At 42.3% G+C, this 27,123-nt stretch overlaps 2 protein-coding genes across 2 annotated transcripts in view; one reads left to right on the top strand and one right to left on the bottom strand.

The window, feature by feature from the left end:
* The window catches only part of nrg2b (neuregulin 2b), a 61,374-nt gene extending 46,093 nt beyond the window's left edge, over positions 1 to 15,281 (bottom strand). Inside the window, exon 1 of the mRNA XM_078261158.1 lies at positions 13,470 to 15,281. Within this exon, the coding sequence (XP_078117284.1) occupies positions 13,470 to 13,881 (412 nt within the window). The 5' untranslated portion in view covers positions 13,882 to 15,281. The remainder of the gene's footprint in view (positions 1 to 13,469) is intronic.
* A 2,597-nt stretch (positions 15,282 to 17,878) lies between these two features.
* purab (purine-rich element binding protein Ab) lies at positions 17,879 to 24,602 on the top strand. The gene is made up of 2 exons (XM_078261162.1): positions 17,879 to 19,038; positions 24,331 to 24,602. Exon 1 carries the CDS (start codon positions 17,965 to 17,967, stop codon positions 18,808 to 18,810), a length of 846 nt encoding a protein of 281 aa, XP_078117288.1. The 5' UTR covers positions 17,879 to 17,964; the 3' UTR covers positions 18,811 to 19,038; positions 24,331 to 24,602.
* The last annotated feature ends 2,521 nt before the right edge of the window (positions 24,603 to 27,123 follow it).

The following is a 27,123-nucleotide window of genomic DNA, read 5'->3' on the forward strand; positions in this document are numbered from 1 at the left end:
CCATGTTTCCTTTTTATATATGCTTCCATTATCATACATCATTTATAAATACGATAGTGGTTTCCACTGTTATGCAGATGACACACAGCTCTACATTTCTGTTTCATGTGAATATCAGAAACCTGTTGACAACAGTTGACAATTGTTAACATTTCTGATATCAGTGAATGGATCGCATAAAATGTTTTACAGTTAAAGAGGGACAAAACAAATATCATCACTTAAAAATAACCAGACCATAACCAGGATCACACCATTTATCTCTTTGGGACAACTGTGCACCTTTTATTGGAACCTCATCAACTGGTTAAAAATGCTGCAACCAGGATCCTTACCAAAACCAAAGTAAGTGCACATATGAGACCTACACGTTACTCCCATTGGCTGCAAGTTAAATAACGTACTTAAGGTGCAATTGAAAAGCTAAATTACTTTGTAATAAACCATAGTATTTCTGTCCTGGGACATATGCTGTTCGGCTTCACAGCTCAGAACTAAAGTTTAGTTCATACACTCCCTGACCCTGGAACAACCTCTGTGTAAAAATGAGGGTATGCACTTTTTTTTTAAAACTTTGAAGGTTTTTTACAACTTTGCTCTGCTGAGACAAATTGACAGCCTACTAAATCATTTCAGTCATGTGTGCCAGTCTTTCTACAAAATCGACACAAGCCCTTTTCCTCTCCTCTTTTTCCTTGACTTCAGTTTTTTGTATTGTTGGATACACTGTATTGCCAACCAGGGGCAGGTTGTCTTGATCTGGTCGATCGTAGTGAATATTCTAGATTTAATTTGACTTTGCCAGTATTTTGGCATGTTAGATTACAAGTTTTTCCTCAAATTTGTGCCTCTGTGGGCACTACCATGATTTAAGTTGCCTGGTACCAAATCCATGGAAAATCAGTCAGTCACGCTGGTATGCTGGTACGCTGGTAGGCTGGTAGGCTGGTACGGTACCTTCAAAAATAGTGTCTAGTGTGTGCGTACACATGTGAGATGAGGCTCTCATATCTAAGCTTATTCATATGTAACTAATTGAAACTAAAAACTAAACTGATGGGTTGAGGTTGATGTATTCCTCTGTGCTGTATGTCATTTTACATAGGCCTATATCAATTGTTTGAGAAAAAAAAGCATAAAAGCACGAAGAACAACCAGGAGTTGCTGAAGACAAAAATTGACTGCATGGACATACAAAACAGTAAGGAAAGCTAACTGGTGTTTCAGGTAAATGCTTTATGTACTGTAGGCATATTTAAGTTTGACTTCTATTTTTATTTCTATTTTACGGTGGCAGTCTCCATTAGGAATGTAAGTATGACACTAAACTACATGTGAGATTTGAAAAAAAGTCACACTAACCTCTTGGCCTTTTGTTTGAATGGCACTGCTGTGCATTGAAGTCCCACTGGCATTTCCATATCCACTAAAATGAATGCGCTGCACTGACAAAGGTTTATTGAGCATTGAATCTGCACTTGGCAACTTTGCATGTTGGCAGCACCAAACAGCAGTGAGAGGAACCAGTTTTTTACAATTGAATATGATTTCCCAGAAACCCTGTAATGTAACCTCAGTAAACTGATCACTGCATGCTCCTTTATCAGCGGGCCATCCTGTGATGCTTCATACCCAAGAGACACGCGCCACAAAAGGTTTATTGTGAGTGAGTCCAACTTTCACTGGACGGGGTGCTCATTTACTTCTGCTGAAGAGACAGTACCTCCCTTTTAAGTTGTGTTTTGTCATTTCCAGCAGGTTAACAACAGACCATGCTTGACACTTTTTTTCTTATAGCAAATATAATGCATCGATGGAATATAAAACAAGGGGAATAGCATGTTGTATTTTCACTTACAAATCTTGCCTCGGTTTGGTTAAAATTTGTTACTTGAATGGTCCGCAGAAAGCGGGGTTGTTACCATTGTTAGCTTCTATAAAATGAATTCAAATGATCAGTTTTTAATAATAATTTATGAATAATATGGGGAACAAGAGAACAGATGATGCACGCTGTGTCTCAATCTTCCTATTTCAGTCAGCCTATCTTAGACACCTCTGGCTTGTTGTACAACATGATTGTAATTACAGATTAATATAAATACTGATGATCCATGAAGTCAAACTGAATCAGCAGCACACACATATATTTAAAGCTGAAATGTATGCACTGGTACCTGGGTGACACATGGTAGATAAATGGACGACACATAATGAAGACAGACAGTTTGTTCTCAGTAAATGAGGTTAAAAAAGGTACTGACATCTGGGACCACTCAGAGGAAGGACGACAACCGTGAAAACAGCCGAATAAATGATTATGATTATTTATTCCTATACCCTATCTGATGAATTCTCTACATTTACATATTCAAACAGTTTACAAAACATGTTAACTGTATTAGTAAGACATGATTTGCCTAAAAGAAATGTATAAAATAAAACAAAGGATAGGTCTCGTGATATTCTACATCTTTCTTATTATGAACAAATCCAAATAACAAGAATCCTTAAAGGTCCAATGTGTGGGAATTTCTCCCATCTAGCGTTGAGATCATATATCACAATCAACTCTCTCGTGCCACGCAGTTCAAAGAACGTATCACAGCTACGGTAGCCTTCACGCTTCAAAAAGACGGTCTTTTGCTCTTTTCAATATCCTTTTTCTTTTTCTGGGCGAAGAAGAAGACTCCTGTTCCTGAAATTTGGATTTTGAATACGTGTGGTCCTCCATGTTTCCTTCTTCAAACTTGCCGGGGCCGGGAAGCTACGATACCCATTAGCAGCATTAGCAGCACCTGTGAGTTAATCATGTGACAGAGAAAACGCAAAAGGTGGAGCAGTATGTCCTGTATGTTCCTTACCTGCTAACGTATTTCAAGATAGCACATGAATATGGAGAGTCTACCCCAGTTCATGCAAATGCAAATGTAATATTTCAAGCCAAAAGGAATACTTGGAATTGATGGTGGATGTAAATATTCATGAAAAAGGACAAGTTTGTGAACGGGCAACACAGATGTTGATAATGAACAACTAAACACGTTACACACTGGACCTTTAAAAAAGGACAAAATCCAACAATGTATTGATTCTAGAGCTGGGCAATATATCAATATTATATCGATATCGTGATATGAGACTAGATATCGTCTTAGATTTTGGATATCGTAATATGGCAGTGTTGTCTTTTCCTGGTTTTAAAGGCTGCATTACAGTAAAGTGATGTCATTTTCTGAACTTACCAGACTGTTGTAACTGTTCTATTATTTGCCTTTAAACACTTAGTCATTATATCCACATTACTGATGATTATTTATCAAAAATCTCATTATTATTATTATTATTATTATTATTAATATTTAGTGAAAGCACCAATAGACAACCCTACAATATCACTGCAGTATCAAGATCGAGGTATTTGATCAACAATATCGTGATATTTGATTTTCTCCATATCGCCCAGCCCTAATTGAGTCTACTAACAGTTAGGCCTACGTCTGATTCCAAAACCTGATACATCACATTCTTGTCATAGATCTCCATTGTTGTCCAACAACAGACTAGTGAGCGTGAGCGACGTATTCTTTCTTCACCATCAACACGGTCACTGTAATTTTTTGGTTGTCGAGTCGATCGCACACCCACTAGTGCACCAAACGTGTATTACAGTTTTTTTTCGATTGCTAAACAACAGTGGGCACAACTGAAGCCACATGCGCAAAACTCAAACTACAGTCTGCACTACCAACAGTCACCTGAGCTAAACAGTTCACATCTCCTGCAAAACTCAGTCCAAGCAACACAACTCTTAACACACGTCTCAAAACAGGCTCAGTGCAGCCAAACACTATGAACAATCCTCACTGAGACAAGACACACTGTCACTCAGAACACACTGAGAGTACAAACACTACACAATACAGAAATTACAAACTTTCTCATCTTGACAGTTTGAGTGACTTCACACTACTCAATAGTTTCGTGAAAGAAAAGATATATATTTTATGTAATATACCATTTTTTAAGTAAGGTAAACAAGAAGGAATGAAAATCAGCAGTTTGCTTCAATATAGTATTTTGTCTCTAGTAATTTACAATATTACTGGGAAACAACTAAAGGTACATAACAGTAACAAAGAATAGTGTGACTAATCCTGCCCCTCTCCAGCATCATGCGGCAAGTTTTCTTCATCACATTGGATGTCCTCATCATCTCTAAATACTAATGAATGTGAATGTGGTTTCCATTGCTTTCACCTCCATTACCTTCTGAAAAACAGTAAGAACGCTATTGCTTACTATTGTAAATATATAGTTTTTTTCACTTTTTTTTTTCATAGCTGTGTATATAACCTCAGACATCTTACCTGGACATGTTGGTATCTTTGCTCTTTTACCTGTTCCTCTCAAACGGTACAGTGTATAATTGTTTCATTCTTATTTGGTGTTTGTATACAAAAAAAGGCTTTCTATATAAATACTATGGTCCACATGAACTGCTGCTGTGCAGACTGGAGTTTGAGTTTTTCACGTTACTCCAGTTGTGCCCACTGTCGTCTAGCAATCGAAAAAATGTCTGAAAATACTTCCAAAACAGTGATGTTTGCTAAAAAAAAAAACTACAAGGGCCAGCTTGAAATTCCAGAACCTTTTAAAAATGCAACTAAATATTCCTAACCAGTTTTTCTGTTTTTTTTGGGTCCCCAATATGATAGAATTTTTGCTTTTAGATGTTTTATCATAGAACGTGTTTGACACCCATGACCAAATTAGTCTGTCAACATTCTGTCATTGTGTTTCTTATGGATGGAATTATAGGGAAAATAAATGATTCCCCTTTTTGCTGGGGACCTCTGGAAGCCCCCTTTTAGGACCATTGGGGGTCGCAGGACCTCACTTTGGGATGTTTAAAGGGATTTCTCTTGCTTACTACAAAAACACTTAACAAGAACATTTAACTTAAATATATAGTAATATCATTTCTAACTTCCTAGTTGCTATTTTGGTAAACTTTTTTTTAACCAACTGAAAGATTCAGTTCTCTTCTTAGAGATGATGGTGATGCACCTGCTGTGCAGCTCCAAATCTACAGTATTTAACCTCGGTGCAGATAGAAATGAGGCAAAATCAATCTTGTAAATCTTGGGAATTGCAGCATAATTGTCAAATCACAGGCAACAAACTTCAATATCTCGAAGCAAGCCGACAAGGGAAGCTGAAATATTGTTTCATAAGTTAAAATTAGGCAACGTTTTGTTAACATTTTCTCAAATAATGAACAGAATGTTCCCTCAAAAGAAAATACAGATCCACTACTTCTCAAAAGCTAAAAAAGATGTTGCTTACGCAGAAGCATACAAAGATGCAAAAACAAACACACAGTATCTACCACAGGCCTATAATAGTTTAGAGATAACATCTAGAGAGGCAGAGGAGGAGATCTGCATGACAGATGAAGATACTCCACCTGTCACCATCAAAGATCGCCACAACAAAGAGAGATAAAGATAGCCCACGCCTTTCTGAGCCAAAGATAGCCTGATATAGAACCAAAGGGATGTTTTAACCCTTTTCTCTGCAGAGCATACATCCTCTGTTTCAGTACTACTATTCCTCGTGTTCACATGGAAGTTGACCAGAACAGCCGCATTAGTTGAATGCCTTGCTCAAAGGCACCTTGGATGTGAGAGAGAAAGCACTTCTTGCTCATGAAGCGTTACCCAGAGTGACAGTTGAAAATGCCATTTTACAACTTCATGAATATCAGGCGTTTGCTGACTGCATGCCAACCCCTTACAGTCGGGCCCAGCAGGGCTACTAATGTAGAAGAATGCCAAAGATTAAAATTGGCTTTCCAAGAAAACAGTAAGACGCTTCAAATTTATCGAAACAGTAGCTAACTTGTCATTTTTTAAATGTTTTATCTGGAATGCCAACTGACAAATTCTGAATTTGATGTCTAATCTAATTCTGCGGTGAAGTAATCTGAACAGAGAAACAGAGAGAGTATCGGCCAAATTCATCCTGTCTGAAACAGCCACTTTGCTGATGCAGTGAGGAGGGTGTGTGCAGCGGCAGCCGCATTAGTGTGTGGGTGGTGTGTGCAGTACATCTGCATGTGTGTGTGTTTTGTGTTGTGTGTTGGGTGTTGTGTGTGTGTGTGTGTGTGTGTGTGTGTGTGTGTGTGTGTATGTGTGTGTGTGTGTGTGTGTGTGTGTGTGTGTGTGTGTGTGTGTGTGTGTGTGTGTGTGTGTGTATGTGTAAGTGGGGTTACACAAAGACCTCTCTCATTCACAAACTGAGCCATGTGACCCTGGGCTGGTCCCTTTAAGAGGCATGTGTCAGAGTATTCGACTAAGGCTGACTGCTGAAAAAGGTGAGTGCTGATACATTATTCACAAGCAAGGACACACACACACACACACACACACACTCACACTCTCTCACACACGCTACATATCTGAAGGACGTATACACGACTTAGGCAGTTTGCTGAGCCACAGAAAAGCACGCTAGCACACGCACATCGACAAGCAAAGTTAATCAGTGTAATGTCAGTAGTACAGAAATGAGCAAATACATGGTCTATGCATCCTCTATCTCTCACACACACACACACACACACACACACACACACACACACACACACACACACACACAGCACAGGCAGCAGCAGAGGGGAGAAATCCTCAGCCTTCTGTTATTCAGTGTGCATAATTTATAGCAGCCCCAGATCTCCCTGCTAATGACAGCACACTGGGGCATCTGCAGCACAGCGGCAACAGCAACAGCTAACTGGCATGGCTGTGTGTGTGTGTGTGTGTGTGTGTGTGTGTGCGTGTGTGTGTGTGTGTGTGTGTAGAGGTATAATGCTCTGTTGAGACAAGGACAGTGAAAGAGACAGAAGGAGAGAGAAACAGAAGAGAAATAGACACACAGAGGGTGTCTGAAATAGACACAGATAACGCAACAAAGAGGGGGAAAAGGATGAGACAGACAAGTGAATGACCTCTTGCAACACACACACACACACACACACACACACACACACACACACACACACACACACACACACAGTCTTGTCAAGTCACTGATTCCACCAGTGAATCTCCTTGCATGTGCATTCATATTATTATCTGGCTTTAGGTGGAATGCCTTCTAATTAAAGAATTCACAAAGTACTGTTCCCGATACAAACAGCAGTGTGAGCATGAGATTCATGCACCAAGGAGCCTGAAAATGTACAACTCTGATTCTCTTATGGCTCCACAAACACGTATCTGTTATCCCCTGGATAATAGGGACAATTGTTGACCTGAAGGTGTTAGCACCAAAGAAAGCACTTAATGAAAGCTTACATTCACTGGGGCTGGTTTAACGACTTGTCCAAGGTGTGGCCTTGGATATGTTTCCTGTTTCCAAAGATTGTTTTGACATCCTGTACCAGAGCGAAATTCCCTTAATTCTGGGATTTGGAGATCAATGGCACAGCAGTTCTGCCCTCCAGCTGCTGTACACACTAATGTGGGTCTGAGCTGAGAGACAGCAGTGCACGTTAGCCCAGAGAAATTATACTGCTGCTGATAAGGTGCTGGTGGTAATCACAAGTAAACACAGTCTGCTATGCATAGGTCAGGCAGTCAACATAGTCTCATATGCATGCACACTAATCTGCAATTACACTTTGTATACAAATTCAATACCCCTTATACGTAATTATACACATTTGCAAGCACAAACACACACATCTACATGCACATACTGTCCAATTTAGCAAAGAAATCCTAACCGTCAATTTGGTTGATTATTTGAGAGTTGTGAGTGTTCTGAGATCTATGTCATAGACGGCTTTTAAAGGAATAGTGCAATATATTAAAGTGTGTTCATTCGCTTTCTTTATAAGAGTGATATGAGAAGATTGATACCACTCTCATGTTTGTGTTACAGCAAGTACAGAGCTGAAGTCACAGCATGGTTAAACTAACTTAGGATAAAGACTGGAAAGTTAGCCTGTCCAAAGTGAAAAAATTACAAGAAAAAGGCCCTGGCTATTATTGGAAGTCTTACATATGCAATAATGCGGCATCTATTTGTAATCTCAAAGCTAAAGATCTCTCCCCCTCTTTCCCTCCCCTCCTCTCTTTCTGTTTCTCTCCTCCTCTGTGTGGCTGACTGACATGAGGGCAGGCATAAGCTGAACCACACACTTCAGCTACAGTCAGCTACAGCACAAGGAGGCAGACAGAAAGAAGGGGGGGGGGGGCTGAGGTAGAGAGCTGAGGTATGCAGCACTAGATACAGCATCAGTGACAGGAGCATGTTTGGGCATCAGATAAAGCTATTTTAGGATGAAACTGTCAATGTATCTCAAAAGGTATGTCAACAGTAATGATCAGAGAAGACCTACATTAGGCTTTAGACTGCCTGGGATGTAAGATAGGATTGGTTTTGTACTTTTTAAGCAGGGGAGTGTGAGCCGTCCACACACCTCAGTTATTTTTCACTGAGTTAAACAGGGAGAGAGTAGTGAGGGACAGGCAGTAAAGGCCAGTTGAGCTCAGTGGAGACATAGGCCTATGTGTGGTTTCAGTTGCTCAGGACAGAACAAAGATTTCCTATCAATAACTCAACTCCTGTAGCCTTGAGTTCTATATTAGTTTGTACTCCATTTCTTTCAAATCAGATGTTGCAGCCAGTTCTACAGAGTCTGATCTGCCTCATCAAGATGGATTCTGTGTTTTGGTCAGAGGTGTGGGATGGGGGGGTGTAGTGGAAAAAGGGGAGAGGTTATTGGATTAGCCATGATACAATAACATAGTAAGACCATAATAACAGTAAGAGAGAAACCTGATTTCTCTTGCCATTTAATCAGCATAGGCTCTGTTTTCGGAAGATGGGTCTAATGTCTCATTATTTCTCACACGGCAAGGGGTCTGTGCTTCTTACTTTGCAAATCTAACACTTTGGCACTCTGTTGCTCACAATTTAAGGTTTTTATATATATATATATGTATATGCTAGAGCAGCGTTGGAAGAAGTACTCAATCTTTTACTAGTAGTGATACCTACGGAAAAGGATTAGCAACGTGATATCATGACTTTGCATAAACATACACGCCCACTTTCTTAAGACAAGTGGCGTGTTATCTGTACGCATTTTGAGCTATGTATGTCTACGCTGTATACAGTGGACAGCAGTCTGCAACGTCACAGCGTAAACATACACGCCACTTTATAAAGCCATGTGGCGTGTTATCGCGAGGCTACAGTCGGGTTTATGTAACGTCAAACGCGGGTTGGGTTTAGGAAAAGAAGAACGGGGTTGGGTTTAGGAAAACAACAAACATGGAAAGGAAACGTGACACACGGGACACGATCCCCGGTCTCCTGGGTGAAAGTCCTGTGTTTGACCCATCCTCCACCCCGACCAACCTCCGTACGCGGATTTTCCCATTTCATACTACTCGCTACGGCGTCAATTCATACACAATCGCAAGGTAACGTAGGTCAATGGAGGCCAAACGGCGTTGATAAACACGCTAAAAAGCGAGTATGCGTCTTGATAACACGCCAATAATGGCATACGAATTGGCGTGTCATACATACGCCACTTCATGAGATCAGTCTGGTATTAGAGCCACATGTAAAAATGTATTTAAGTTCTGAGTTTAAAGTCAGAATTCTGACTTTTTCTCAGAATTCTGACTTTAAACTCAGAACTAAAATACATTTTTCACGTGGCCCTAATTCTCTTCCATAGTCACTATACAGCAAAGATACTCAAGTAAAAGCCCTGCATTCGAAATATTACTTAGGTAAAAGTACAAAAGTGCTAGCTACAAAATATACTTAAAGGGGCTGTACTTGACATTCAGAACATGAATATGGCAGCAAACAAATGATTTGCTATGTAAAGATATAGTGCAGTAAAGGCATCCTGAGCATAGGATGAAGTCACACTCCCTCTGTTTGTTCTTCGTTTTCCGGTCTGTGAGAGCCATGTGGAGGCAATCCCAGCCTGATGCTTTTTTCAGTATTTCGAGTACAGCCCATTTAAAGTACCAAAAGGAAAAGTATTCATTATGCAGAAAGACTAATGTTGCAGCTGTATTAGCTCTGTATTAATAATCTCAATCTGCAAAGTAACTAATGTTGTCAAATAAATGTAGTGGAGTAAAAAGTACAATGTTGGCTTCCATAATGTAGTAGAATAGAAGTATAAAGTTACATAAAACGGAAATACACAAGTCAAGTACCTTAACATTGTAAATGTACTTAGTTACACCCCACCACTGTGCCAGAGTAGAGTGTGTACTGTCATGGCACAATAAAGTCTGACGAGTTTGTTGAGCTGTGTACCTCGTAACTAATTGTGCCACCCAGTACGTAACAGCTGCAGTGTTCTTGTTCATTATGCAAAAGTAGAGCTGCATCCTCTATCCCTCTATCTGTTGCTGGGTTATCAAAGTGGGTCAGAGGGGACAGGTGTACCTCCACCCAGAGGATACACACCATTCAAACATTACAATTACAGATTTACAGAACAATTCGAACACAGAACTGTATAAAATTGTCCGTAACAATCAACTTCCCAGCAAGCCTCAGCTATGAACGTGCTCAGTACAACATAGAACAACAGATTTTTACAGTTTGATACTGAAAAAAATAAAAATGAAACAGATATTGGTAACTGTAAACAAAAGCACCAATATAAGTGCAATGGCAGAATTTGATAGGGGTGTGTACAAAAGTGGGCGTTCCGACATTTTGGCTGTGATTGGCTGGCTGTGTTCAGACTAGGTTTGGGATTGGTTACACTCAGGGTGTGTGTCTGCTGACACACCCCTTATCCCAAATCTATCTTTGAGCTGCTGTATACTTCTGTCTCCAATTAAAGTCTTCTACAGTATCCTCTCATACACTTCTCCAGTCTGATCGCTGGCCAAGAGTCCTGCTCGGTCGTAGCTCACTCACCAGCTGACATTACTGTATCCACCCAATGAAAAGTGTCCGTGTAGCCAGTGAGTGAGCTACAACTCAGGGGGAGTCCTGGTCAATAAGCAGTTCATGGCATTTTGCAGAGGGGGATTATTTAGTTGTATTATAATAATAATAATAATAATAATAATAATAATAATAATAGGTTTATGTGTTACAGAAGGAGATTATTTAGTTTTATAATAATAATAATAATAATAGGTTTATGTGTTTGAGATGTATTAAGCATTGAAGTTGACACATGAAGCTGAATTTGTGCTGCAAAGAGAAGTATAATGTTTAAATATTGTTTTTTCCTGTTGTTAAACTACATCCGAAGAAATGGAGTACAAACTAATTGTATAAAGCATTCAGTGCTACTAGGTGCAAATAATGTTAAAAAGTGATAGATTGTGGTTGAATATTTCCTTTAACCTCGTTGACCTACTCCGGGCTTGGATTTTGGATCTCTGTGATTAGGTTTGGTAGATGAATCCAACCAACCTTAGGTAAGAAACAGAGGGGACGATAGTAAGAAACATTTGTGTTCTTGTGATGCTTTGGACGTTCAGAGGCTACTGGTTGCCACAGTGCATATATAGTGTCACCACACACTCTGCAGTATCTAATTAGGTTGTGTTTCTCCCTGTATCTGTGGCTTTTGGCGTGTGCGTGTGCGTGCATGGGGTGAATCAGCTCATAAGTGGGTATATCCTCTCCTGAGCTTATCCCTGCCTGAAAAAAATGTGTTTTAGACGGAAGCGTTATTGCAACAGCACTGTCATAAATAAATGACTTGATAATTTTAGCACAGAGGTAAAAATAGAACATCACGTTGTTCGCTCAAAATGCTGGATGAACCCTTTGTTAAGACATCTGAGTTACGTCCTATTAGGATTTAACACTGTACTGACACACTGTTGGTTTGCATGGAAATGATGTTGATTCTGGATTTGAAGAACTTAAATGATGGGAAATGAGTCTTCATATAAATAATACATTGTTTTAAAGCTTTTGTCCCCACATTCACGTAACAAAGATGATGAACCCCAAAACGTTTACAGTGTTAAAGCTTGTATTGGAGAAATGTGGGACACTTCCACAGTTAAGATCGTATGCCCTTGTACTTTTACCACATTTGCTACAGGACAAGCAGGTGCTTTAACACAGTAGTAGATGGTACAAATTGTAGTTACATCATAAAAGCAGCACTTTTAAATACTGAAAACAGAGGTGGAATGGATCACGGAGATGATTTGCTAAAATGTCAGCATTGTCTTTTAAGGTAATATAGTTAAAAGTAAGGGACCTTTGCAGCTAGCAAATTTAATAAAACTCACACTTTCTATGAGCTCAGCTTATATGAGCCGAGGAGCTGACCTTGATTCTGGACCTTTTTCTTTTACCTTTGGTAAGAAAATGGGTCAATTCAAGACTTTTTTCTCCCTGTCAGAGAGAAATGAAGAGGGAAAAGGTGCACAACCCTCATCTTGAGACTATTGGCCCGGTCTTATGTCTCAGATTGTTCATTTATAAAAGCCATGCTGGTGACAAAAAGTTTAACAGAGTTTCTCGCAGGCCTGGCTAGCTGCTCATTTGCCCATTAGTTACTTCTCACGGAAATTAGTCATTTAAAAACCAGGAAGTGCTACAAGACTTTCTGTTGTTTGGTGTACTGCAAGAAAAAAAAGAAGAAGCACAATTTCAGATGTCCATGGTGGAAACTTGCAACAAGTTGAGAGATTTGAACAGTTACCACCACCCACAGACTGTCCGATGTCTGATATAAAACAGCAAGGCATTTGACATTTATGGTAATACTGACTGTCAGCAACTATACAAAGTTTGGAAAGGAGGTTACCTCAAAACAAGGACGGTGTCCCTGATTCCTATCACACTATCACATGTAACTATATCACTCTCTGACACACACACACACTCACACACACACACACACACACACACACACACACACACACACACACACACACACACACACACACACACACACAAACAGACACAGGAGCTGTTACCACTGGCTTTTCCTATGTGTTCCACCTTAAGACTTTAATGTAATGGTGTGATGATGCAGACCTTGCTGGAATCCAGGCTACAATGAAGTTCCAGTATCCAGTGAGCATCAGTGCTAGTCTACATGACCTGCTGTTTAAACCCTGGGTTTAACTATGAGTTTAAATATGTCTTTCTCACACTCACACACACACACACACACACACACACACACACACACACACATTCCCTGTCATGCTTCTCATTTCATTATGGGTGACCAGGTTATGGAGATATTAAAGTGTCAATCGGCTCGCGCGCATGCACGTGTATGCACGCTGACACACTGTATAGACTACACACGTGCACGCGCCGCCAGAGAGCGGCGGCTGTCTCCTTACATCACCATGGCAGCTTCAGTGGCCCTTATAGTGCGGTGTGAGTGTACGGCAGGCAGAACGGGAAAGCCTTTAACTTACCGCAGTCCTCGCACAACACCTTCTCCACATCCTTCTTCAGCTCCGGCTCGCTGGCGTCCACAGGGGCGTACGATGCCTTGAATACCAAGGGCTCAGCAGTGGGGTCCATGAAAAAGATATATCTGTGGTCCTTCTCCACTGTGGTGCACGGGGCCTCGGAACCGAAGTCCCCGACGGTCACGAGCTGCTCCCTCTCGAGGCCGCCGCTGTTGACGGGCCACACGTCCAGCACTTTGACATTCACACTGTAGGGCTCCCGGGAGGAGACGTTCTCCGGGGAGGAGCGCACCTCGCCCTCGATGACCACGGCGGATCGGTACGCCTGGTCCTGGAGGGAGTTGAGACTCGGGGCGTAACAGGCGAAGGAGACCCCGATGACCAGCATGGAGAAATGCACTGGATCAAGCCTCATGCCGTCAGCCTGTGCTGTGCTGCAGTGCTGCTGGGCGGCGGAGCGAGCTGGAAGAGAGAGACGGCGGCGAACGGGCTCCGGCAGAGCAGGCAGGGCAGAGCGGCAGACCTTGTGGAAGTGTCCATGCCATCTGTGTCTGCCGCTGCTTTCCCCATACGGCTGCTGGCCTCGGATGGGGGGACACACCAGCCTAGGAACCGGAAACGGCCCGCTTCTGCATGCTTAAAAATGTGATTGCTGCATTCTCCTTCACCAACCACCCTCCCCCTCTTATCTCCCCTTTTCCTGAAAGGCAAAACAAGACTCGTAAATTAGCCTCCTCTCGAATCCAGGGCTGAAATCTCTCTCTCTCTCTCTCTCTCTCTCTCTCTCTCTCTCTCCTCCAGCTAATAGGCTAGCATCGCATGGGTGGGCGCATTGCCTCTCTGGAATGAAAAAAAAGCGGCTTGCGCGTACAGGGGAATCACAAGAAATGATACGCACTCCACGCACACGCACACGCAAGATCGGGTCCTTTATCCACTTCTTTCGATCGTCAAAAGAGTCCCACTTCTGCAAACCCGTTAGTCGGCGAGCAAAAAAATAAAAAAAAAAAGAGAACAGAAAACCGGGGAGGAACTGACGGACAGGATGAGATAGCGGCGGTTATCCGGTGAGGCGATGCAACAGTAGCGCGCACCCTCCAGCCGCGTCCGCTGCGCCCCTCATCAAACGCGAGCGGCTTACGTGAGCAAACATCACCTGCCCGGTCACTGGCGTCGGCTCGCAACGTCCTGCGCATACACCCTAATGACCCGGGCACCCACCGGCACACCGCCTTCGACCCATGCCGGTCGACTGTGTTAAACCTCTGCAGCTGGGTGCAAGAGAAATCACGCACGCAGTGCACAGAGACACAGAGAGTGTGTCTGTAGCCAAGCCCCGCACGGCGCCCACTGTGGATCTCAAGTGCAAGAGGTGCAAGAGAGGCTATAGGCGACTACTACACACACTGCGGATAGTTGTTGCGATGACTAACGCTGCGAAATTCTCTCAATGGATTCATCGGCATGGCGAGGCGAGCTGGGAGTTTCGAGACTTCAGCTTTAAATGTCCTCAGACATACATACGCTCGCTGCACGCTGCAAGAGAGCACACCCAAAAGCTGACATTTACCACACTATTATGCGAGTCATTGCAGTTCACTTAATATTGCCTTGGAATACTGTACAGTTTAACGACTCTAGGGCAACAAGTTCCTACCCCCAAACTGCAGGGATTATGCTGGAAAGACACAATATTTTGCCAATCCTGCTCAGCTACAGCTAACAAAAAACACTTTTCTCATTGAATACATCTCCACCAATGAAAAGAGAGCTTTACACAATATGCTTATAGGCTTTTTTTATGGTCACCACGAATATCCCCTCCTCCCTCCACAGCAAACCAAACCCTGCCTCTATCTCTGTGTCCATCAATCAAGCAAGCCATTCATAAGATTCGCCTTTCCCTCCCTGTGAGGAGCTGTGCGCCCTTCGCTAGAGGTCAGAAAGCCTTTCATAGTCCAGGCTGAGAAAGGAATCAAATATAATGTCATATAGGGGACACGTGGACAGGGTTGTCTTACTATGGATGACTGAGATGATAAAGAAAATGTACAAGAGGCCATTTCATCACAGTATGCATCTATATGATGGCCTCATCCACCGGTTTCTTCATGGCAGGGTTAAGTCATGAACCAGTCTCTGTCCATGGTGCTGAAAGGCTTGACAGCTTTAGTGCGCTGTCCCAACAGGCTCATACACACTGAAGGCCACAGCCAGATTGCTGCAATGAAGGTTTGGCTCCTCAGTCCATGTATCCGTGTTAACTGTAACATATTACCCTAAGATCCAGAGAGTCATTCTCTTTGACAGGGAAGTCAAAGTAAAAAAGTTTCAGTCCAGTGTGTGAATGCTATCAAACGTGCTGAGTTATCTTTTCTGATGTTCATCAAATGTTGATGGTTCCACATTACTGGGAATGCTTCTCCAGTCTGTGGATCCCCACAGCATTTCAAAAGGGAAATACATCCTCTTCAGAGTCTGTGATCTGTCCAGTGACCCACCCCCACCTCTTTCCCTCTCCGCCCACTGCCCACCCATTCACCGATCGGTCTCTCCTTCATTTATTCAACCACTCATGCATTCATCATAGATGCCATTCAGAGAGCTCACACACAATTTAAGAATTTCCAAATTAGCCTTGAAGGCAAATCATTTGTTGACAAAGTGAAGGGGAGTAAAAACCAATTCCTGCTGACTAACCCTGAGATGACTGCCACCAATTGTCTCCACTATTGTTACTCGTGCTGAACCGGTGGGAATTATCAGGGGGGCTGTTTTTGGTGTGCTGAAATGTCGGTCATATCAGAAGGATGTTGATGAGGTCACTTAGATTGGCCTCTTGTGATGATACACTTGCTGTCCAAACTGCTCTACTGTCATTCTCTCTATCTGGGATGCTAAAATATACTTGCCTTAGTGACACAGCGACCCTTTTTGTTACAATTATGCAGAATATGTCTTTGCACACTTGTCCCAGATTTCCTCTTTGCAGTCCTCTTTTCACAATGTTCTACAATCACGAGCAATACTCATGAGCAAACTCAAATCCAACCTATTTTCATGCCCACAATCCACTGTCCATGGTTCTGAAAAGACCAGTGTCTATTCACTCCAACCACAATGGAAATGACTGGACTTATGCTAAAAAGGATAAGGCCCTATCCATATCAGGTTAACACCTCTTCTTTTACAAGCTCATTGTCAGATCAAACTTATATTTTGGGTTAAATCAATGTTAGGATATTTAATTATAGGCGTATGTTATGCTTTTGAATTTTAAAATAATTCAGCTTTTTGTGACTTTTTTATTATTTGACCTACAGTGTGATTTAAGTATATATAGAGTTTGCTTAAAGACATTGTTTGTGGAAATGCTTATCCACAAACAATATACAAACAATGTTAAGTTTAAAATTAAAACATATGGTGTTGTGTTCCTTTTTCAGATTTTTTTCTATTGTTTTGAATAATATTCCAGAACCTTCTAATCCAATTAAGCCGTTATCCTACCAACATCAAGTCACCCACATCATTCTTCTACGTCATGTGTGCTCTGCCCCTTTGGACCCATAAAGGCTGAGAGCTCAGAACTCCACCTGGGATATTTTGTAGTGACTGTTGTTGTACCTTATATGACCTTTAAAAGCTGGGTTCAGTCAAACTCATATAATAAGATAAGCAAGTGCTAAAACAAAACAAAATCTTAACTGAAATGGGGATAGAAACTAAGCTATAAAAAAACTCATATCACAGGAATACTAAATTGTATAATTAAACCATACGGTATCATTTTAAAAGTTTAATTTCTATTATATTTCTTTTTTTTTTTTTTTAACATGTTGACTGCCCAAGATATAACAGTTTCTACTGATGAACCCTTTCAAGGCCATTGAGAAACAATGGCAGGCAATAGTGAAGATAGTCATCACAGTGTATCAGCCCCCTCCCTCAGACTCCCACAAAGCTATCATCTACTGTTCATTCAGAAATGTCTCTTTTACCCCACTCTCTCTTTCTCTGTCTCCTTCCTCAGGGACTGTCCGGGTTCGCTGTCCGTGGTGCTGAAACACCCAAACCAATAATCATCAGGTATGACTTTTTTCCTCCTCCTGCCCTTTTATCACTTTTTAGACAGGATGCAGACAGGTGTAATATTTATCTATCTATCTATCTATCTATCTATCTATCTATCTATCTATCTATCTATATGTTAGGACTGCAGTGTTTTAGGCTCACATGGGTGGGGGTTAACTTTCAGTTGCAATATACGGCTACACTGAAGGCTGAAGTGAAGATTCTGTGAAACGTTGTAAAAACAGCGCGAGTGTCTTGAACGCAGCCTTCTCGGAGAACTACAGTAACACTAAACTACAGTTACTTTTTTTTCACCCTCTTCTCCTCTCTCGTCTCGCGATAGAGCGGCGGAGTGGTTTCACGGGCAGTCGAGGTTGCAGCAGGCAGAGGGAGACGGTGGAAGGTAAAGCAGGGAGGCAGCATCATGGCGGACAGAGACAGTGGCAGTGACCACGGAGGGCCCACCGCAGGCCCCGGCTCGCTGCCCCCGGGTGCGATGGGTGCCATGTCCCGGCTGCAGCACGACACCGAGGAGCTTGCTTCGAAGCGCGTCGATATCCAGAACAAGCGCTTCTACCTTGACGTGAAGCAGAATGTTAAAGGCCGCTTCCTAAAGATAGCCGAGGTCGGGGCTGGGGGAAACAAGAGCCGCCTCACTCTCTCCATGTCGGTTGCTGTGGAGTTCCGCGATTATCTCGGGGACTTTATCGAACATTACGCCCAGCTGGGCCCGTCCAACCCGGACATAGTGCAGGATGAGCCCCGGCGGGCGCTCAAGAGCGAATTCCTGGTGCGGGAGAATCGGAAATATTACATGGATCTGAAAGAGAACCAGAGGGGGCGGTTCCTAAGGATCCGACAGACCGTTAATCGGGGGCCCGGATTGGGAAGCGCGCAAGGCCAGACCATCGCTCTGCCGGCGCAGGGTCTCATCGAGTTCCGCGACGCTTTGGCCAAACTCATCGACGACTACGGCGTGGACGAGGAGCCGGCGGAGCTCCCGGAGGGCACCTCGCTCACGGTCGACAACAAGCGCTTCTTCTTTGACGTGGGCTCCAATAAGTACGGGGTCTTCATGCGGGTCAGCGAGGTGAAGCCCACGTACCGGAACTCCATTACGGTTCCGTGCAAAGTGTGGTCCAAATTCGGCAACACCTTCTGTAAATACGCGGAGGAGATGAGGAAGATCCAGGAGAGGAGTAGAGAGAAACGGGCCTCCGAACTGCTACCTGAGGGCCCACACGGCGGCGATGACGGCGACGATGACTGACGCGGATATTAGGAGAGCAGAAATAAAACAACAAAGACTAAACTGAACTCTGAGAGAAAATGAGACTTTGAACTGTACAATAGAAAGAGAATTTCCAAGGGAATCACCCCACACACACAACCTCCACAGACATGGCAGCACCTCTGCTGCCTCCTCGCTCATTTTACTGGATGTCACCCCACTTACCACCCATGTAACAGTAAGCCGCTGCTATCAAAGGATTGAACTGTAAGATATGAACTTTTCCTACTTGATTTAAATGAACATGAGTGTTTATATCTCTATCAAACGACAGATTTTGCACACATCAAAGCTATTTCGAAAAAAAATGTTTCAATGTTTTCAAACTGGTAATAGCTATACTAAGATTGAATCAAAAGTAAAAACCAGAGGTCTATTATATAAAACAGTCTTCATGTAGAACAAATATTTGACATCAGCACAAAGAGTATATATTATGGACTTTACGAAACCAAAATCTGATACCAGATGTATAGTTTATTTTAAAGGTACGCAGAATAAATATGAAAGCGCTCTAAAAGTGTATGAATTGCAGAACGCAGCACTACAGGCCTGTAAACACCTGACAGCATGTGTGTAGGACCATGTTTAGAAAAGAAGTTTGGCAAAGTAGGCTATAGTCTTTAATTTGACCTAAAACGTAGTAGGCTAATGAAAGCATTTCTATCATGCCGTTATGGAAAGGTTGAGACTCAAAGATTAATAGCCTATTTTGTGCGCCTAAAACAAATGGGATAAATCTATCTCTGAGCTACTATATTAAATATCAACCCTCCTGCACCATGTCCATATAAACTTAAATGAAAAAAGTGCTAACTTAGATGTACTAATTATGATTTTGTGAATCAGTTGTAAAAAAACAACAAAAAAATCCTTATTAAGATGCCCACGTTTTCTGTGGGTTAAGTTTTTTCTTGTGACTTTGTTGTTTTTTCCTCTGGGGGAGGGGGGAGGGATGCAAAAGAATAAGGTCCACTTGTGGGAGCGCAAGGCGTGGAAAAAAGACGCGTCAGCGCGGCGATGCAACGCATCCTCTCTGACGTCATTACGACCCGTGCCTTATACACTCCACTCGTTTACGTGTTCTCACGTGGATGGTCTGTGACCTCGACCGCTGTGCGTTTTCATTTACGAGTGTTGTTATGTAGGCCGAAATATATACTCACCAGGGCTGCGTTAATTCACACCCCTGTGGTGCATGGAGCATGGGTGGCAACACCAAAAGTAAGCTGAAAGGCTGCTGGGAGCTTGGAGGGCCAACAATGATAGTGGGCAGAAAACAGAGCTGGCCCTTTCAGAAAAGATGAGAAGCTGTCGTACATACACTTTAAAAACAGCGGGGGCGCGGGGGGCACTCTGGAGCCCAGAATCCCTAGCAGCACCCCTGCCCCGGTGGCCTCTCACAGAGTAGAGATGGTTCTCCCTGGAACAGGACAACGACCCAGGATGTACCACTGGGTGTCAGCATGGAGATTGTTGGAGTTGTTACGGGTGGTTTTGCACACCATATGCACCATGTTAAAAAAGAAAAGAAATCAGGAGTGGCTGGATGAGGCTATTTGTCAGAGCTGAGGTGGATGCGGTTAAAGATCCAGGCAGGCTAGCCGGTCGTGCCATGCAGCCAGTCTGAGCGCAGTCCAGTGGATGTAGAGGCCTATCAGTGCAGAGGACCGTGGGTGTATCTATCTCTTTATGGTGCTACAGCCCCTTGATCGCTTCTTTGGGGCCTCGCCACTCAGAATATGTCACTTTGCATTATTTTTATTCTGATGCTTTTTTTTCTTTCTCTCTTCAAAAGTTCTTTTCTCGACATTATGTTGTCCAAAACGTGTCAGGTTTCTCCCTCACAGGCAGAGAGGACGCCACTGACTAGTGTAGGACATTTCATATTAGTGTGCAATATTGTGTGCGTGCCAATCTCGGCATTGTATCACGTGTATAGACCTATTAAAAGACGAAAAAATGTATAGGCTATGTGATCAGTAGATATTCAAAAGCATGACCATGAGGTTGATGCATCTGCATTATATTTCCGAAATGTGAAGTCTTTCTTTTCAAGCACTTTCTCAAAGTGGGGGGAAAAAAAAGTCAGACTAGTAGTGAGATATTTTTCCTGTCATGTTCTGTAAACAAGTAGGCTGCCTTGTCCGTCTTATCAGTGCGCGTAAACTAGTTCGGGTGTTTTACGTCCCCCTACGGAGTCACCCCAGAGAAAAACCCTTTTCCTCTATGTTCCTCCCCCAACACACACACACACACACACAACGCAGACAGTCAACAACCTCTAACTGTTAGCCTCTCTGCAGTGGCCTAGACTGTTGAAAGTTGAATAGTATCTTGGGGCTTGGGTCTAGGGGTGACTGACACACACACACACACATACACTCTCTCTCCCCGTTGAGGCCTCTTGTCACTATCTGAGTGTTTGGGAGGCCTTGAAAGTATTTTGAATGGTGTCTAGAACTGCACAAGGCTTACTGTCACTAGTAGCCAGGAAACTGTGTGTGTTTGGAGCCTGAGTGCCACCGCTCTCTCTCGCCTGGGAGTGCCGACCGCAGGACAGGTGAACTACGATTTTTGCTTGTCTGCGGTTTCACTTGTGCTCGGCAATAGTGATCGGCTGCAGCTGACCCAAAGGACAGAGGAACTTGTTGTTTTTACAATGAGGATCACAATCCTTCTCTCTTATGTGGGCAGACTCTGATCTCAGGTCCGCTCCTCTTTCCCAGCTCATGATTCAAAGCATAAAGAAAGGCCCTGGCTCATTGTATTTGCAGTTAAACTAGTCCTGATGCTCAATTACACTCCGTCACACACACAGGCCATTCCTTCTTTTCAAATCCCAATCGACTTTTACGCTTACACTAAAATGCTAGTTAACTATCGATGCGCTCCAAGTGGTTAGGTCACCGATCAGCTTTATTTCAAACAGGTATGGCCTACATCTGAGCGAGTGGTGTTCTGCCTAGGTGACATGAAGGGGAAACACAGACTGCATGGATTGCAGCTTTAGAGGCCTCAGCTGGATAAAAGCTGCTAATGCAGTTACAGCCTGGGCCAGCCAGACATGTGGGAAAGCTGAGGCTAGACTGAAGCAGAATTCCCCAAAGCACACCTGGGCTGAAACAGTATCAGAAATCATGTAGAATCTTCCTTGCTTTTAAAAAAAAAAGAAAAGAAAAAAGAGTTGATCTGTGTTTGATTGGGCATGGTTGCTGCAATAGAGCCCAGAAGAATGTTCCAGAAAAAGCCATCTGTTTCCACGCAGGACGTTTTGGCCTAGGTTTGTCTCCGAGTGTTGGTGAAAGGCCTGATGAAGCCTGGCACTGCACTGTAGGGGCTTAGCAGCAGCAGCAGCAGCAGCCTGCCCTGACCTACTGACCGGACAGATCCTGTTAGGACTTTTCTCTCCGTTTTTGGAGAAGAACAGGAAGTCTATTTCCCCTCTTGCGGTGATGACTACATTTCCACATGCTGCCCCTTGAATTATTAAAAAAAAAAAAAAAAAAGAAGCCATTTCCATTTCTAACACGCATACAAGCCACCTTTGACTACGTGCCCAGCAACGCACATGTGAGGTCAACCCGAGTTCATCCTGAGTTCAACATGAGTCTGGACTCTCGGTTGTGACACAGCACTTATTCCCCAAAGGGTTCTAGCTTTAGCTTGATTAAATTTAGGCCTCCAGGAGGCTCATGCTACATGAAGACTGGAAATACAACACTCTCTTTCTCTAATGGCCGAATATATGGAGAGCCTAAACCTGCTGATAGAGTTCACTTTGTGAATGCCTCAGTCTGTGAAACGCACGTTTCTTTAAACATTAAAAGTCGTTTTGTCATCGCCAGATGCTACTGGGTCGGTCGTGCTTTTAGAGCAGAATGATTCTGTTGTGAAACGTGACTTGTCCATTTTGGGTTGCAGTTCTATCTGAGTAACGGAGAAAGGGGGAGGGGGGGAGGCACTTGTGATCTTGCTGAACTCGGTGTGATCAAATCTGATTTCTCCGTTTATGAGAGCTCACCCAGTGGCACAGCAAAACCTGGAGTGACCTAGCAGCCATGTTGTGCCCACGTCATCCACTTCTGGGACTCAAATGCAAAAAGGGAGGCAGATTTATTTGTTTTTTTGGGAGTTTTTCTTGTGAAAAGCGTCAGTGGTCACGCTGTGTGCTTTCCTCGGTGGCTCTGGCTACGTCTAGTGCACATGGGTGATGGCGCACTGATGCTGTTCAGCATTGACGAGAATGGTGTTCTGATTTATTATACAGCGGCAGCCATCGTAGCAATCCGTAATCATGATGTAATCCTGCCTTTTGTCTGTTATTACTGCACTGTTCATTTTGTCAAATTTTAGTCAATAGAGCTTATTTTTGTTGTTGCTCAAACAACAGGTGACCAGACCATTCCTCACACATTTCAACAGATGGAAATAGAAGAAAAAAACGAATCGTTACTCAAAAGTGCAGCAGTAGCTACTTGTCGCATGTGCTCAAAGTCAGATTGCTATGATGGCTCCAGCTGTAGGCTTGTATTCATCCTGTCTTAAGCAGGGAGGTTATTCACGTTTCTGACTGCATTCAAACAGCCACATGTACATGACTAACTTCCACAATTACTGACTTGAAACTGACTTCCACACGGTGTTTCAGACAACCAAATCTGCTCTGTTTCTAGTTTCAGTGTTGTAGTCTTTCATTGGCCATTCAGAGTTCCTGGTTGATCACACAGCCAATCGCAGACTCTGGTCAAAGCCAAGCACTATATGACTCACCACAAACCAGTGACAGAGGAGCTCATTCAGCACGTCTTCTTTTTGCTCTTGCACCGAGTAGTAGGGTCCATCGTGTTCGCAGACTGTACAGGCTACTATTGTGTATAGTTACAAAGACGTTCTTTCAAATGTTTTGAAGATGTTGGGAAATGGATCCTGGATTTTAAAGGGGTGGGGTCAATGCACAATGAACATATCCCATGTCACCGTTTGGTCTAAATCCCTTTACCATCCCCATATGAGATAATATGTTGTATCTTTCAAAAATATTTTATCTGTGGCGTGTGTGTGTATATATATATATATATATATGGTTTGTTATATATGATGATCCTCCTTTCAGAAAAATATAACATGTAAACAGGAAAAACATATTGCTGTTTTTTTCCTTTGTATTTTATACTTACAGAAAGCATTGAATAAAAATGGATAAATACTTGCACTTTAGATATATTAAGAAAAATAAAAATCTGCATATTATTTTTGATAGGGATCTCACATTCAAAGAGTATAAATTACAGGCTTTGTGACTATTGCTGGACAGAGATGTATTGAGTTCTACTTATTGAAGTATATTTTGTCTGTGTGTCAGAAGGTTTACTAAAGTAAATTGCATGATAAAGTAGTGCTACACCGATATTGTTCTTTTTTTAGTTGGTAAAAATGTCTGAAAACTGTGATAACAACCCTCTTGTATCATGTTTAACCTCTCCTCACCCCTTCTAGAATATTTCTTACTGAAATATGGCCTTTCCTGACTACATGACGATGGTGCTTACTTTGGCTTTGACATCAAGCTCATCCTATACATCTCAACATCATCATAACTCGCGTCCTTAAACTTCATTACTTTCTGTTATGTACTCTCACTACCTTATTAAATTTCCGTTGATGGCAAAAAAAAGGTGTGCTGTTTTGTACATTGCTGTTTGTTTTAATGTTGGGGGAGCCTTGTTGTCTGAAAAATTACTTATCGCGCAATAAAAAGTCATTCCACATGTCCCTGTCTCTGCACAAATGTCTCAACGCTACAGCTTTTCATTAGGCATGGGCCTGATACAATGAAAAGAAAAATATTTAAACGTTCATTATCTGTTGCCCAAATTTCAAATGAGTTATTCCTATCTTTATGTTAACACTGTTTGGATACATAAATGCACACAGTACAGTATTGATTAATACATCGTATATAGAATGACCGTGCATGACTCGGATGTCATTTATTTGAGTAGGGCTGGGTAGCGCTGATTTCCCGATTCGATTCTCATTACCAAGGTTCTGATTCGATTACATTTCCAATTCAATATCAATGAGTTTAGAGACATTTCAAATACAATACCAGTTTTGCTTAGACTGGGTAAACCCAGCCCAATCTGCCGACGATTTGATTTCTCCCTGCAGCTCAGGCTGGAGACCTGTACATCTTTCTATCCTGCTTCCATTTTTTGCGGGAACCAATCACAAACTGGCTTATCCACCTGGCGCGCTATTGGCAGGTTTAACACGATGACGATAGAGAAGCGACCGAGCAGCTTCTTGTTTACATTCAACAAGCCGGCCACCGAAGCGCAGCAACCCGTTGATGCCGCTGTCGCTGCTACGTCACCCGGATCGTTGGTCTGATTGGTTGAAGGACTATCCAATTGCGTACAGAGTCATTTGAACTATGCCCGTTGATCACGCCTCTTGTGCAGTAGAAAATACAGAGCAGACTCCCCAGACTAATGTTCAATCTGAAAAGATTGAGCTCGGTCTGCTGATAGCCAGGCTAAGTTTTGCTTCAATATAAAAGAGATTCTCAGAGAACCTATGCTGTGAATTGTGCAAGCAAGAAGCAAACCACAACAATTTTTTATAACGCACCAGGTAAATGTTGATGTTAAATCGATTTTCTGGATTTTATTAATCAATATCAGATCACTCAAACAAAGAATTGATTATTTGAACCTAGCCCTATGAGTTTATTTCATTCATCTCTGCTAAACCTACAAACCATTTAAACCTCATCTGTCCTGGGAAAGCGTCTGTATACTAATGAACAAATACTGCACAAACACAACAGGAGGGTAACAACAGTGGACGGATACAAAGATCCGATTTTAAAACAGCGCTCCAGACATCTGCTTTTGACTTCCACGTGGAAATCAAAGGTAGAGTGCCAGATTGTTGCCACGGCAGGAAAGAGGACATGCTGTTGACAGAACAGTATTAACTGTTATCGGCCAGGTGAGGCGTTTTCAGTCTGCAGGGGACAACAGGTCAGTGCACAAACAGCAATAACACCTGATAGCACCTCGTGTTACATTGTCACGTATTGTGAACCAATTATAACCAGCTGATTTAGTGGCAGTGACTTGCACAACAGTTAGAGTTGTGAGAACAAATTGGGCTAAGATTAATTTAACAATTGTGTAAAATGTGGACCAATGCTGAATTCCAAAATGCTCATTATTGAATTCTCTAGGGTGAATAATATCAGGGTGGACAGTACACTCAAAAAGCTTTTAACAAATCAGTGATATCAGGTATTTGGTTACTCGAAGGGAAGGGATTGATAAAGAAAGGTGGGTTTTTGTATGTACAAATTCTAACCATGATGTAATTTGAGTGTTGATATTATTAACTAAACACTGCAGTGCACAATAATGAACATGTTTAGTAGGAATGCATTTCTGAAGTAAACAGAAGTTTCAAGTATTGACTTGTCTGACACCTATCAGGCTGATTTAAATGTGACTCTTCAGTAATTACACTGGCAACAGCATAGTGGTAACATCTACTATATATAAGCTATATCTTAACGTTCTCGGAAGGTATCTTTTTCATTTGAAGAATGGCCCTCCTTTTTGAATTTTGTGGACTTTTTGCAGTCATCTGTGCTATATCAAACTAATGCAATTACAGCCTATAAAGGGAAACTGCAATGGCAAATAAGATTTGCACATTTTGGTTTTATTTATTGGCTCTGTTATAAGCTTGCTGGGGTTATTTAAACACTTAAGGGGCAGAAACACAGTGGTAGCATCACAAACACTCTTTAGGCACGAGGCATGTTGCTGAAGACGCAATATGAAGACAAAAGGCTTTAAACAATGTAGACTGATCTCACTAAGTGGCGTATGTATGACACGCCAATTTGTATGCCATTTTTGCGTGTTATCAAGACGCATAATTGTTCTTTAGCATGTTTATCAACGCCGTTTGGCCTCCATTGACCTACATTACATGTGAATTATCACCATATTGAGTAGGTTGGGGTGGTGGATGGGTAAAACACAGGACTTTCACCCAGGAGAGCTGGGATTGCATCCCGCATGTGGTGTTTATCAATGGTTTTATTCTGTTTTTAATAAAGCCTTCCCCAATGTTCTTTTCCTAAACCCAACTGTTTACTGTTTTCCTAAGCGTGTGACGTTGGTTACCATTGTGTTTTTGTCGTTTTTTTAGTGTTACTAAAGCCTTTCCCGATAACACGCCACGTGGTGTGTATGTTAAGTCCGCTGTACACAGCGTAGACAT

Source organism: Sander vitreus, chromosome 10 (assembly GCF_031162955.1).
Source record: "Sander vitreus isolate 19-12246 chromosome 10, sanVit1, whole genome shotgun sequence".
Classification (NCBI taxonomy): Eukaryota; Metazoa; Chordata; class Actinopteri; order Perciformes; family Percidae; genus Sander; species Sander vitreus.